This window comes from Eleutherodactylus coqui, chromosome 6 (assembly GCF_035609145.1).
Source record: "Eleutherodactylus coqui strain aEleCoq1 chromosome 6, aEleCoq1.hap1, whole genome shotgun sequence".
In the NCBI taxonomy this organism is placed as follows: domain Eukaryota; kingdom Metazoa; phylum Chordata; class Amphibia; order Anura; family Eleutherodactylidae; genus Eleutherodactylus; species Eleutherodactylus coqui.
In genome coordinates this window covers 127,721,186-127,736,628 of record NC_089842.1, presented here as the reverse complement: position 1 = coordinate 127,736,628, position 15,443 = coordinate 127,721,186, and the positions used below count along the sequence as shown (strand labels likewise).

Sequence of the window (15,443 nt, the reverse complement as noted above, 5' to 3'; positions counted from 1 at the left end):
AGTTCTAGTCTCGTACATAGGAGGCAGTATTATAGGCGTTCTAGTCTCGTACATAGGAGGCAGTATTATAGGCGTTCTAGTCTCGTACATAGGAGACCGTATTATAGGAGTTCTAGTCTCGTACATAGGAGACCGTATTATAGGAGGAGTTCTAGTCTCGTACATAGGAGACCGTATTATAGGAGGAGTTCTAGTCTCGTACATAGGAGACCGTATTATAGGAGGAGTTCTAGTCTCGTACATAGGAGACCGTATTATAGGAGTTCTAGTCTCGTACATAGGAGACAGTATTATAGGAGTTCTATTCTCGTACATAGGGGGCAGTATTATAGTAGTTATATTCTCGTACATAGGGGGCAGTATTATAGTAGTTATATTCTTGTACATAGGAAGCAGTATTGTAGTAGTTATATTCTCGTACACAGGGGGCAGTATTATAGTAGTTATATTCTTGTACAGAGGACTGTATTACAGTAGTTATATTCTTCTACATAGGGGGCATTATCGTAGTTATATTCTTGTACATAGTAGTATTATCGTAGTTATATTGTTGTACGTAGGAGGCAGTATTATCGTAGTTATAATCTTGTACATAGGGGGCAGTATTATAGTAGCTATATTCTTGTACATAGGGGGCAGTATTATAGTAGTTATATTCTTGTACATAGGGGGCAGTATTATAGTAGTTATATTCCTGTACATAGGGGGCAGTATTACAGTAGTTCTATTCTTGTACATAGGGGGCAGTATTATAGTAGTTATATTCTTGTACATAGGAGGCAGTATTATAGTAGTTATATTCTTGTACATAGGAGGCAGTATTATAGTAGTTATATTCTTGTACATAGGGGACAGTATTATAGTAGTTATATTCTTGTACATAGGAGCAGTATTATAACTACTATATACCATGTACAAACAGTACGGCATACAACATATTGTGCCGTCTGCTAATAGACTAGCTATACGCTCTACTGTAGTCTCGGCTGGTCTAGTTGCTCTAAAGAAGCCTCCTTTTTAACAGCTGATCCATATAATTTTACGATCCGTATACAGTATTAGATATGAAGCATAAAGTACATAAAAAGTATTTACACCCACACTGTTATAATATTTTATTTATCATTAATCCTTCATGGAAATACTCCGATCATCAAAATAAATCACACAGAATAACTAAAAATTTGATTAAAGTGAACAATGTGATTTCTACAGGACTAAGCTGTGTGCCTGCCAGAATGCCCATGTGAGGCTCCATTCACATCAGCATCAGTTTTTAACAGATCAGTTAGGGCTCATTCACACGGCCGTACGTGTACAACAATGCGTGGATCACGCAGCGCTTTACCGCTCTGAAAGCCAGTAGTGAGCCATAGTGTCCTGCGATAGATAGCGTATCTCACGCACGCTGTCACGCCAAGTGTGACCAGTTCGGTTTTTAATCCCCCTGTCTCATAGTGGCATTGCATATGCAACACCACCCATCTGCAACGTACTGTGTATGGACAGCACTGAATATGCTACCCACAGAGAACAATAGGGCTGTTGGTACGTAATATGCAGTGAAATAGAGCATGCTGTGATCTATTTCATGCGCATATCCATACACCATGTATAACCACTGTACCATCATTAACTCCATTCAACACGCACTATACGGGCAGGCGTTAATACCCGGTGAAAATCACACACGTGTGAATGAGCCCTTATAAAATTAAAGCAGACTAATGCGAAATGCATGCATAATCCAGGATCTAAGTACCTGTGGAAGAGAGTTTGACAGATAATCTTGGCTTCTCATCAGTTTATGACAGATCCATCAATTATATTCCGTCTGCAGGTCCCCGTTATGGAATAAATAACAGAGATGGAAACCACTGTCTGCATCCATTTTGTATTGACTTGACAGAAAAATAAAAAAAAAGTCATCAATGACTCGACCATTCCATCGCGGTTCTGTTATTTTGAGTGGAAGCAGCGGTTGTGTCCCATTTTCCCCATTCAAAAAAAGGAAACCGACGCACACAACAGATTTTTCCCCAATGAAATCAATGGGACTTTTGATGGCTCCATTTATTTCCATTTTTCTGGTCTCTGAACGGACCATAAAGGGGGAAAGGTGAATAAACTGCTGATGTGAATGGAGCCTAAGCAACGTGCGGCGTCACTCTCCGACTTACATACCAACCCTGGAGGAGATTTCTGAAATGGTCTAAAAAGAAAAACAAAATAAATAAAAAAAAAAAAACTGTCTTTGTTGCCCATAGCAACCACAGAGCGACTTTCATTTTTCAAAGGCAGCATATGAAACGAAAGCCGAGCTGCGATTGGTTGCTATGGAAAACAAAAACAGTGTTCATTTTAGACTGTTCCATAAATTCCCCCCCTCAAGTTCTCTCTGTGGTTCTAAGTACTCTGTGCAGTTGAGTCTTTAACAAGTAATATTCGCAGTGTCAGCCCCCAGTGCTAGACTGTTCCCGAGATGTAGGAAGTTGAAGCTATAGTTCTAGCCATTATATTAGGCACTGAGCGAAGTATTTAGCCACCGGTCGCCGACTTTTCAATGATCACAGACAGACCGCTCTTTGCCTTACCCTCATGTATTAAGCAGTTTAGGTACAGAAGGTATAGGGATGTGAGAAGAAGTGCAAAGTACCAGATGATGAATTCATCACAAAATCCCCACTTTTATTGGTCTCACACATCAAAAAGAGATTACCGATCTTCAGAAGTGAATTATATTCCTAACAGTTTATAAATCATGTAAAAATAAATATTTGCACCCATAAACGACACTTCCAGGCATTATATGTACAATCTCATCCAGTCTGATGGGAATGAAGCACAATCACCAGATCATCAACAGATCTGAAGTTCAAATTCTCATTATTTTCAAAATCTCCACTTACTGTTAATAAAAAGGAACTTGCTGGTTCATATTCAGTAACCCGTGATGCTCACGTGGCTGAGGTTGTGCTACAATGTATCAGTATAAACCTTTGTGAACAGTCTTGCGTCTATACCAATACATTAATCTGCACTAATACGTTGTAGCAAGCTAAACACGTGAACAATGCATCCAATCGCAGACTATACAGAACGAATATCCGTCCAAAATAATTTGGTCCCTTATCGTTCATTTCATTCAGGCAGGAATATCATCACTGGCTCGTTCACTAATCGTTCGGTTTAAGTACGGATCATTCAGTCATTCTCATTCACTTGTACAGTGAATGTGAATGATTTAGTGAGCGAATGAGCCAACAATGTATCTGCCTGTATAAACAGACTGCCTGAGTTTGAATGAGCACCTTAAGCAGAGATCTGGAAAATGATGAATAAATGAAACAAAGTCTATTGGAAAGTTACAAAACTTTTTATTCTCCACTGATTAAAGGAGTTGGACCATAACCAACATTTATCATCTATCAAAAGGGTAGGAGATAAGTGTATGACCACTAGGACCCTCATTGGTTACCAGCACAGGGGTCCTCAGGTCATGCATACACTGTACCACTCTATCCACCATAAATGGGAATGACAGAGCTAGCCAATGAATGCGGTTAATGGGCCAATCCCTTTAAGAATTATATACAAAGTGGAAAGCTTTCTTTAATCATAAGTTTCTTTGCATAGCTTGAGAAGGTGATGCCAACTGTTAACAGCAATTAGAAAGCAGACAGACCCCAGGAGAAATGGCCCCTTCCAGTGTAGTCTATTAGAGAATGTTATGGAGGAAGTGTATCCCCCCCATTGTGCAGAGGCAGCATAGTGATGTTGGTGGGGGTCTCATGTCAATAAGTTACAAGCAGCAGTGTACACGATGTAAGGAGCCCCTGCTTCCTTTCCTCAATGTAGTGCAGTACTCTGTGCTCTTTCAATAAAGCTGGACGCTACAACTTTTTCTTGCCAGATTCCTTAAGTTTCAGTAATGATCCAGAAGACCCCCTACCATCTTCACATTGTTATAAGGTACATGTCTTACAAGAAGGTTGCCCCTTATGGATCAGCAACATCAGCTTCAACCATAAAATTGTCAAACTGAACAAATTCGAAGGACCCCGTTCCTATGGCGGTCCAGCCATGCACAGGTCCCAGGGTGAGGACGCCCGTCCATAGTGGGTTACCATTCAGGAGGCCGTAGGCTGAAAATCCCTGAATCACAAATAAAAAGTATCACTATTATTAGACAGAACATGAATGCAGTATAAAGTACAGACATCTCCTGTATAACATATCTGGAGAGTAATGATGTCACTACTGTATAAGTTATATTACACCACAACACTACCGCTCGCCAAATAGAAGTTACTGTATTTTTCACACTAGAACACGCGCTCAGATTTTAGACAACAGGAAAAAAAATTTCAATGCAATTAAAATTTCCTTGGTGGTTTAAAGAAGTGGCAGGATTAACATCACTAACTTTGATTTTGTGCTCCAAATTCGGAATCTAATGCAATTGGGAGCAGATTGGTCATTGACCCCCCAGAAAAGTTCCCAGTATACCGGCCACATCTCAGGGCTTGTGGAGGGTAAGGGTTAAAAAAATAAATAAATAATATTTGCCGGAATGCACTAAAATAAAAGAAAGAAAAAAAAAAAAAAAAGGATACTCGCCTCTGCTGCACCTCACACTCCTGGCCTTTACCTGGAAGTCAGCAGGTGACCACTAGTGCTGCGAAGACTGCAAAGCATGATCACATGATCAGTGCTGCCTAGTAATGGTGCAGCCGGGAACTGGCTAGATGACCATTTCTGTGCAGACTGCAGAGGCTGGGAGTGTGAGGAACGACACGGGTGAGTAGAAGTGGTATATATATTGTATATAGCATTATTACGAAGTTGGTACATTACTACAGAGTTTGGGTCATAATCATGAGGGGCATTTTTACCACAGTGAGGCATAAGGGGGATAGTATCAAAACAACTGGAGGCATAATGGGGACAGTATGCCAAAGTTGGAACATAAGGAAAACAATACTGTGGACTTCTTTACTGTATGTGAGGCACTAAAAGTGGCACTGCGTGGGGCCTGCAGGGAGCACAAAAAGGTGGATACCATTACTGTGTGGGGGCACTAGGAGTGGCATTATTACTATCCAGGGCAACATGGATTGGGAAAGTATTTAGAGTTTTTAGAAAACATGTGGATGGGAAATGTAGTAGTCAAAGAGGTTTCTGCCAAATTCTGCAAAGACAAGTTGTTTCCAAGAGAGGTCATCATGGCGGTCAGGGCCGCATGGAAAAAAAAAGGAGAATGAATGACTCCAGTCATATGGGACATCACTTGTGGTCATTGGAGGTAACTGTACTGTAATTAGTTACACAATTCGCAGAGCACCTGTGCAAAACTGGTAACTACTCCTATATGGTCCCTCTATGAGGGTAATAATAGTCTTGGTATAGTGCTTTTCAGCAACACTATGGTAGTATTAGGTTGTCGTAATCTGGGGGTATTATTTAGCCCAATACAGTGATGTTTTTAGTAATATTGATCTTTGTAGTGGTCATTCAGTAACAATATGGTAGTATTATTCAGTCACTATATGATGGTAGGATGTGTTCATGGTGTGGCGATATTATTTGGCCCTCATGTCGTGTTATTACTTGTAACATTGGTTTTGATATAGTGGGTTCTGTACAGCAACAGTACTAATGTAATTATACGCGTCATGATAGTAATACTGTATGCGGTTCTTTCATATTTACAAAATAAGGAAAAAACACTTGTAATCAACTGTGCACATTTTTAAATTAACTTTATTAACATTTTTCTTGCTACATATTTAGTCACACTATGGCAGTCACAATGCGATCTTCAGTCATTTTTATAATGCTCTGGTATACTCCGTATAGCAAATAATGATTCCCAGCGAGTCTAGAATTGCAAAGCAATCTATTAGGTTGTACTGAAGGCACCGCCTAATAGGCATGCAGCTGGGGCATACCTGGAAGGCTTAAGACAAGCCAGTTTATGATATTCATTCATGTCATGGAGGCTTAATGATAAAAATAAAAGGCACCCTAATTTATATCTCCAGTCCTAATGCTTTGCGGTTCGCAGAAAATCTGTTGCTGTGAGCTGTGCGTGCTACATAGACTTCTCCCCCCCCCCCCCCCTCCCTCAAATGACAACATGGCTGCAGATGGCTGTTTGCTATCCTCTGCCTACTTGTATTCGTCCAACCAACTGCCTGTTTTGGCCCAACTACAACATAGGGGCCACTTTAGGGTCTCAATCCACCCCTACATACAATGGGTTTTGATGGGGTTCTTAAGCAGAGGACATTTCAAACGGAGAAGTTAGACTTGTGAATTATATATTTTACTAGAGACAAAGAAGAAAGAACTTGGAGGAATCTTATGGGGAGGTCTGCTAATGAAAACTCAAATAACCTGTGAGGAATAGACTTTAGTCCCAAGTGTGGGGAGAGCCTGTGGGCCTGTGCTGCCTGTAAATTGCTCCATAGTATGTTATGGGGTGATGGATCATTAAATGTTGGTTACATGAGAACAGGAAGCTTAAACACATGGCAACCATTTGAAACAGCAGCTCCTTGGGTTATCTACTCTCTCCTGCTCAAGGACGATGATGGGGTTGGCCTGCGATGAGTAGTTCAGGAAGGAAGATCAGAAGGTATACTGAGGGCTCGCCCGCCTGGGAAAGGCAGCAGGAGGCATCTGATAAGATAAGCATCCCTTAGAGTTGCCTCTTTGCTGGCTGCCAGTGACATGGAGTTTGGGTAGTGTTTTAATAAATGGAGTACCAATAAAGTAAGGCTTTATATACATGGCCGATAGCAAGTCATGCCCGAGAATTCATACAGACACCCTATGCAGGACGCTGCACATTTGCATGTACTACTCTCCTGCGAGTTATGCAAAAAGTTGGTAAAATAATTTGGACAGTGCCCCGCAGTGAAATTCTTCTGTGCTATTAGCATATAGATGGTAGGAAATAATATAGAGGGACTTACCCGGTGTCTAGTGGGATCCCAGATAGGGACCACCCCACTAGCACCTTGCAGCCCGGTCTGCTTTGAATTGGTGGGAATCCCCCGAGACTTTCTGAATCCCGGTTTTCCAGGAAAGCCGGTAAGAGATGTATGCCTACTGGCATATATAAAAGTACGTATCCAAATGAAAAAATATCCGCTCATACGGAAATCGATGTAATGACCGGTATTTATATTGTAGTTTACATTTATTAAAAAATAGCATCCACTGATACCGGCTGTTATTTTATAATAAATGTATACTACTATTTAAATACCGGTGGTTACATCTACTCCCGTACGAAACGAGCTAGGGGATTTTTTTTTTTCACTTGGATAATGCAAGAAGTTAGGACATGCTGCGAGATGGAAAAAAAAATAAAAAAAATAATCACCCATGTAAATAAATTCACTACAAATAATGGGCGTCTCGGGTAAGAAAATTGGCCATGTAAATACGGACTAAGATGTCAGGTCCAGGCAGTCAGACGCGAGTTATAGAGGCAGTTCTTGTTTCCTGTACCGGGCAAAGTGCTCTATGAACACACTCTGCTCAAGCAATAAGGAAGTGGTCAAGGGGTCTGGCACTACTACCCCCTTTCCCCCGACTCAGGAGTATAAAACACAGGAACTTTTCAGCAAGATTTTTGCTTGCTAAAAAGTGAGTCTTCTAATCTAAAAATACAGTACAGCAACATCACTGCTCACTATACAAGTTATATTCTAGAGAAGTGGACAGCACTGCTCTGCAGATACAAGTTATATTGTACAGCAGTGACATCACCGCTCTCCAGATTTAAGTTCTATTTAAACTATATTGAACTAAGGTAAAATTTAAAAAGTACCGGCATTCACAACCTCCTTACCTTAATATGGAGTGTCAGTGTGTGCCATTGTCTCGCCCGGACCCCAGCCAGACCCTTACGTAGCACAATCTTCCCTTCTGATAAAGGAAGTCACAGTTATTAGGAGACATTATGAGTTTGTGATGTAGTGTGGCCTCCAAACTCTAGGAAATGAGCACTTACCCAAATCCCCTGTGACTTTATAAGTGCCATCCACAAATACCCAGAAATAGATCCCTTTGGCCAAATTCGAAAGTGACCCGCCCTGGTTCACCCTGGCGGCAACGAATGCGCTACCCGTGCCTGGGGTCTCTATGTAGATGTCACAGGTTACAATAACGTTGGACCTGTACAGAAGAAACTATTCAGAGCACGGTACGCTAAAAGCATAAGCACTGTATGAGTTCAGAAACCTTCGGATTTTATTGCTTCATTTATTTCACAAGCCCCGATTTCCATCAATGGATGGAAACAACTCTATATACTTCCAGAGGCAGAAAATCCATCATAACCCAAGTGCTGTTACAACTGTTCCAAGTTTAGACAATCTTCTGTTAGCCAAGCACAAGACAGCACAAATCTTCCCTGTTCTAGTAGTTACTATGTGTCAGTGCCGGTAATATATACATCAGTCTGCTACTCATATAAAGAGGACATACTAATAAAAAGGTCTCACCATGAGTAATCTCCAATTACACTGATTGCCTGACTGGCATCGGAAACCCAGGTAATCGGCCGCTGAGTCAGAACCTGACGGAATGTGAACACATGCTCTCCGGGGTCCGAGGTGTTTGTGAAATATTCAAAGACCCCTGACTGATCTGCGAAATAGGGGGCTTCACTAAAGGGAGGATTACCTAGATAAGGATTACATACAAAAAACGAAACATGAAAAGACCCATGGGAATCCAGATCATCATAGTCTTCATATATAACAATATGACACCATCAGTAAAATATATTACAGTAAGCTACCAAGAGGAGAAGAAAGAGTGACCTCTAAAGGCAAATTATTATGAAATCCAACAAATCTTGAAAAAGGAAGGAAATTACTGAAAGACACAGATTTTCCAGATGGAGTGGTCAGTGATTACAGACAGTATCGGTCCATGACTTACGGACATTGAAGTCGTCCATGTATTTCCGAGGGAAAGGTTGAGATTCTGGAGGTTTTGGATATGAACCTTTCTGCCCTGTTGTTAAGGTTGTCAACGTGTAAACCTCATCCACTCCAAGCTCCACAGTAAATAAGCCACCAGTAACCTGCAAATGCAATAGGAGGTCCAACATTCAACAAAGTCATGCGATCATTGAAAGTTTACTCACAAGCAATCAAGGGAGCACAGAGCCTGAGAACAAGGGTTGTCAATAGACCTATAAAAAAATGTCATCGTATTCAAACTGGAGGTTTATGAAATGTTAGATTGATGAGATACTGAAAACTAACTATCCCTTATATAGGCTGTAAGAGACTGGTCAGGAAGCATCCTTCACCTCTTGTATCTCCCTATACCTTCTAAAGTAAGTGCCTATAGTCAGGACCCTTAAGGCCCATTAACATGCAAAGATAATCTTTCAAACGATTGAAAGTTTTAGCAAACTTTTTGCATAAAGTCTTAATAGCCACTAATGGCCATTAACACTTTATCATCTTCATTTGTATGTAAATGGGCCTCCACAAACTGTTTGCAGATCCCAGTGTGTGATTAACCCCACACCCAGCTGTGCGCACAGCAGCATACAATGTTAACTGCAGAGTTCCTACGAAAAATAACAGCCTGCAGTCTACTGACAGATAAAGCAAACTGCCTTATCTCCATTAGCTGAATGATGGATTTTAAGTTCACCTTAAAATCATCGCTCAAACGAAAAATGCTCGATGCCCACGTTTACAAGTAACTATTATTACTCAAATTCGGTCATGCGAATGACTTTTGAGCAATAATAATTGCGTGTAAATGGGCCTTTACTCATCCCTCACCTCTGATATCACCTCAATAATCATAATAGACTAAGCGCACAAGATAAGGGCTTTTACTCATGCTCCACCTCTTCTATTGCCTCCTTATAGATTGTAATCTCCTATTATCAGGGCTATAACTTATCCTCCACCTCTTGCATATTTTCCTTATGCTTTATAAATTGTAAAACTAGTATGATCAGGACTCTTACTTATTCCTCTTGTGCCTGACTGTTGTGACTGCCTGTCATTCTTGTATTACAACACATTACAATGTAACAGTTACCGGTATCGCTGACTTCTTTGTGAATAGGGCGGGTTTAGTGGCGTTGGTACAAAGCTTGGAGTACCAGACCTGCAGTGACTTCAGATCATTCTACGAAAAAGCAAAAGTACAGAAATGTTAATAATGGCACAACCCCTTAGTCATGAATTATTGTATATTTCATCATTAACATTTTATACTCACAAAGGAGCCGTCCAGCTTAAAGGTGGCATTCTGTGCAGAGACATTAAATTTGGGTAGCGGGGGCCGGATACAGATGGAGTTGTCATGAGACTGGAGATAGAAGAGGCAAGGATTACCCTCATTCTGGATGGAGGGGACAAGCCGATCATTTGTGAAGATTTACACTGTTAAAGAGGCTGTATGAGATTGGAAGAAGGGCTTTTGCACCTTTTTCTTTCACTAGAAAGACCCTACAGGTGCGTTCACACATTGCTGATTTGCAGTGGATTCGGTTGCAGATTTTGGTGCGGATCTGCAGCAGCCATGTAATTGAATTCAAATTGAAGGAGTGAAACCTGCTGCAGAGCTGTGCCAAAATATGAGACAAAATCCGCACAAATTAGCAACATGTGAACACGCCCCAAGTCTATTACTTCTTGGATTCTATGTGATACATAATACTCCCCTGCTTGGGATCCACTCTATAAAAGCAGCTGCTATTCTGGCGGGCTGGAGCCATTTGTGTATAATAGACATACAATCATCTGCTACTACTACCGCTTCCCCCAGCAAAATCAGCTACTCCTATCTTCAGAGACAATCCCTTTAACCCCTTAACGACACAGGAGATAGTGTCACGTTCCCTGCATTCGGGTAATGTATGGAAGGGGATGGGGGCTGATCCTGCTCCATACAACGTGAGTGCCAGCTGTTTCTTCCAGCTGACACCCATTGGCAATAGTTGCAATCAGCACTCCCACTGATCGCAACTGTTAGGCCTTTAAATGCCCCGATCGATGTTAGAGGATTCCATACAGCTACCTACGATGAGATTGTGGGGTGCCATGTTTTGCATGGCAGCCAGGTGCCTTTTGAGAGACCCCAGGGCTGCCATTGCAGCTTGCACATCAACTCATGCCTGTGGCATGGCTTGATAGATTGCCTGTCAGATCGTGGTATAATGTAATGCTATGGAATTTCATCATACTGCAGGAGCGGTCAGACCATCGCAAGTTTTTGTTCTCTATGCGGACTTATAAAAATAAAAATCAGTTTAAAAAGGTTTAAGAAAAAAAAAAGAAAGGGCCTTCGCACAATTATATCAACAGAAAAATTAAAAAAAGTTCTGGCTCTCAGAAGATGGCAGCAGAAAAAAAACAAGATCTCTGACAGCTACGTTGGTTGATAAACAAAAGTTATGATTTTTTGAAAGTGGGGAGGAAAAAACGAAAAATGGAAAAAAGGGGGCAATCCTTAAGAGGTTAAAACATATCTATGGCTATAACATTGAAAATTTGTAACTTGTCATTATGGCAATCCTGTTCGGTTACCATAAATCCTTTGAACCAAAAATACCAGCGGGACATTTGACTTGAAGCTTCGTCACATGTACATGCCTATAAGATAATGCACTCACAAATGTAGGCATGTGATGCACTGGACCTCTTCACACTGATGTAGGCAATATCATAGATGCAGACATGTAACGTTTAATTGATGGGTTTGCGATTTGTGCGTATGTCCTTGGTTCGTTGCGCTCCCCTGCATTTATTTGGCCTCCATTTCTGGCAGGCATCCGTGGTTAGGACCAGGTGGCTGTCATGTGAGGATGACATAGCAGTACTAAGAGGCGAGCGAAGGTGGGGCCGCATGAATGGGAGCCCCTCAATCTTTGAACAACTGCCTATTCACAGAACAATCTCTACTCTGTAAAGCACAAGAGAAATAGTCAGTAAGACAGCGCTTATGTGCCCAACAGTTATCCCATGTAAAGGTGTCTATAGTCTCTCCTCAATGTTTGGCTGCAGCCACGGGTGTGTGTGCCCCCTTATAATTTAGGAAGAAAGCACTGTATGCATCACCCATTAGTTCATATCTTCCGTAGTAAGAGCTATAGTTGTCCCAACCCCTGATGTAATCCATGGATACAATACAATATGCAGCACTATGAATACTCAATATCTCCTGCTTCTTACCATGGTCTCAATTATAATTGTGATGTTCCCCTTCCTGTCAGTAAGGGCAACATAGCTCCCGCCATTCTCCAGGTGACCGACTGTCCGCAGGTAATACCACCCTGGCTGCGTAAACTGAGTGGTGTGAGCTGAAACAGATGAGAAACATGATGGTGGACTCCAGGCGGATACATCTTGTAGCAGAAGATACATTGTAGCATTGATACACTGCAGCGACCTTCAGGCAGGAACCTTTTGCTGATGCGTTGAGCTCACAGAGGATGGTTTATAGTGATACACTGCAATAATATGCACCAGTGCCCTATGCTGCCCTAGGAGGAGTTTCACAAGGTCTAATAACAACCAAGTTCCTATTCCAATGGTAAGGATACAAGGTATCTCTGATGCCAGCTGTTTAACCCCAAGATAGCCATGGTCAAGAGAGACCACGGCACAAGCAAAAGGGGACCTCTACTTTCAATTAGATCAGTTGGTTTCTGGACTGGACGCCAGGGCTGTCTGTACATTACGCAAGCTATTGAGGCACATTTAGTCTAGTCCTAATAACAGCCCGTGTCATAGTAAGACAGAGGATGATATACAGGACTATGCTGAAAAATCTATAATCTTCAAATAAACTAGCAAACTAGGAATCCCTATATAGATCTCTATCTATAAAAAAAAAAAATTAAATATAACATTTCGCACATACACTACATAAAACAATAAATGATCCACTCTACCCTGTGATCAGTCATTTGCAGATGGAGGTGGTTACATCTTTAAACTATTCTCAAATCTAATTGAAAGCCCGCCTGTATAATGCCCTCTGACAGATTGATTACTTAGGACTGTGAGGGTTCAAAGTAATCCTCGAGGCTCATCTACAGTCACATTGCAAATCAAGAGGTTGTAATCATTGAAAGTAGACTCGGAGGTCCGGGGAGCTATGCCAATTAGTATCTCTTTGTCAGAACTCGCCACACTATGAATCCTAATCTTTAATTGTTACCGTTTTTATATATTCTGACATATTGTATACTGCATGTATCCCATAGTGGGATCATTATGGTTTTTGTTTCGTTTAAAAAAAAAAAAAAAAGGCTTAAATAAAGAATGCCCTACTGTATAATATATACAGTCATCTACATGAAGCGGGAATTACCTGTAATCCAGATGGGAGAGGACACTATGTAGTTGCCACTCCACGGTTCCTTCGCCGTCATCAGTCCTTCCAGACCAAATGGCAGCTGCTCATAATAACTGGCCACGAGATTCCAGGAGATGGTTCTAGAAGAACAGAAATAACCTCACGTCACCGGTTATCACACAATGATGTATGATGCTGCTGCACAGGAGATATCAGAAGAGACAGCACAAGTGTAGGAGACATAGTACAAAGGAAGTGCTAATACTGAGGACACGACTGAAAGCGCTCCAGGCAACCAATATGTTAACCAAGTGATTCAATGAAAGTGAATGTTTCATGCTGTAGACTCACGATGTAATGTTCCCGTTGACATAATTCTGGTTGAGGATTCGAGCCCAGCAGCCTCCCCCAACCTCATCATTAAAAGTGCTGTAATCCTCCGAAGCCCAAAGCTGCTTCCCTGTCGAAATCGCGTCTTCAACAGTGAGAGTCCCAGGATAGTGAGCTCTATAATAAGCATAAGGACGTATAGTGAGATTGTAGACCACAGGTTCGCATCTTGGGCCTACCAACTGACATTTAACAACCTAAACACATTCTGAAATTATATATTCTCTTATCTGCACCATAGAATAATCTATATTGGAAGCCTAAAAACTAGGCACCTATAATAACATTTCCCTGGCGGGTTATCCATGAAGGCCTACTCAGACCTGGCTCCTCTGTCCTTTCCTGGTTTGGACATTTTACAAGAGTCCTTTTACACGAGATGACTGTCAGGCGCTTTGGCGCCCGATAGTCATCCCAGCTATAATCATTACAAGACTGAGGACTGTTCAGTGAATTAAGGCGAAGTAGGCCGGAGATTGCTCTGGCCACCAGCCTCGATTCCCAGTAAACAGGCAGTCATCATTGTCTGATTTTTATGCCTGCAGAAACTGAACTATGGAGGAACTATCGTTAGTCGTTCAATCCCATCGGCATTTACACTGAATAATTAGCGCTCATATTCCAGCAATCCATTGAGAATCTGAAAAATTATTATTTCGTGTAAAAATACTCTTAAGGCTCATTTACATGGGACGAATGTCGGGCAAGCGATGGCCAACACTCGTCCCTGTGTCTCCTCGCTTCTGTGCTGTTGCACGGGAACTAGAATCGCTGGCTCATTAACAGAGCGGCCAGCAGGGAGGCTGCAGAAGATTTCACTCCTCGCTCTCCCCCGCCCCTCTCCATTGACTTAACATAGCGGATGTTCAATACTGAACTGCTGCTATTTACAATGAGCGATCATCATTCAGCTCATCATCCACCGTTTATACAGCATAAATGATGGGCGATGAACTGTTCGAGAATGGCGGGGGAGAGCGAGGAGTGAAATCTCCTCCAGCTGCCCCGCTGTGAGTCAGTGATACTAGCTCCTGTTCCGGTGCTCGAGAGAGAGTATGAGGGGATGAGTGTCTGGCATCGTTTGCCCGACATTTGTCCTGTCTAAAGGGGCCTTAAGGCGGCCTTGTGATACTATTACCAGTAGCAATGAGGAAACTAAAAAACACATTTCCCATGATTACAATCTTGCCTGTTCTTCCTTCGAAACTGTAACCACAACCTACACACAGAAGAAGGCTAGATTCACAGTGCAGTTGTGGATGTGTCTATGGTTTCTGTTGCAGGGTTCCGTCTGAAATGCCAAAAACTGAATGCAGACCGACTCCCAAACAGAACCATCATAGGCTGTCATTAGTAAAACTCATTTTAGCTGGAGAGAATAGCAGTCAACTACAGTATTCTGTCTGGCACAAACAGCTGAAGACTTTCACCTCATCAGTCAGCTTGCACCTTTGGACCGCTTTAGTAATGACAGCCTAGGTTTCCATCTGAATGCAGTTTTCTGTATTTTGGATGGCACTCCAGGTCGGAAACCATAAATGGTTGTGCAATGTGAAATTAACCTAACAGAGCGGCTATCTTGCTCATCTTTTCCAGATCGCCACCTGCACGTGTTTCCCATGTGTTGTGCGAATAGCTATCCTCCAGTTTATACAGCCCTGCTCCTCTTCAGTGGGGCGGCATGTACCTCCCGGGGA

General features: G+C 41.8%; 1 protein-coding gene across 2 annotated transcripts in view; it reads right to left on the bottom strand.

Annotated features, from left to right (window-relative positions):
* Window positions 1–1,100: 1,100 nt before the first annotated feature.
* Window positions 1,101–15,443, bottom strand: part of GALC (galactosylceramidase) — a 34,349-nt gene continuing 20,006 nt past the window's right edge. For both annotated transcript variants that reach the window (XM_066607594.1, XM_066607593.1), the window contains exons 8-17: window positions 13,708–13,863; window positions 13,372–13,496; window positions 12,228–12,355; window positions 10,273–10,362; window positions 10,090–10,179; window positions 8,962–9,106; window positions 8,520–8,700; window positions 8,027–8,190; window positions 7,865–7,941; window positions 1,101–4,155 (exon numbers count right to left, since the gene is read on the bottom strand). In XM_066607594.1, coding sequence (XP_066463691.1) covers window positions 4,000–4,155; window positions 7,865–7,941; window positions 8,027–8,190; window positions 8,520–8,700; window positions 8,962–9,106; window positions 10,090–10,179; window positions 10,273–10,362; window positions 12,228–12,355; window positions 13,372–13,496; window positions 13,708–13,863 — 1,312 coding nt within the window. In that variant the 3' untranslated portion in view covers window positions 1,101–3,999. The remainder of the gene's footprint in view (window positions 4,156–7,864; window positions 7,942–8,026; window positions 8,191–8,519; window positions 8,701–8,961; window positions 9,107–10,089; window positions 10,180–10,272; window positions 10,363–12,227; window positions 12,356–13,371; window positions 13,497–13,707; window positions 13,864–15,443) is intronic.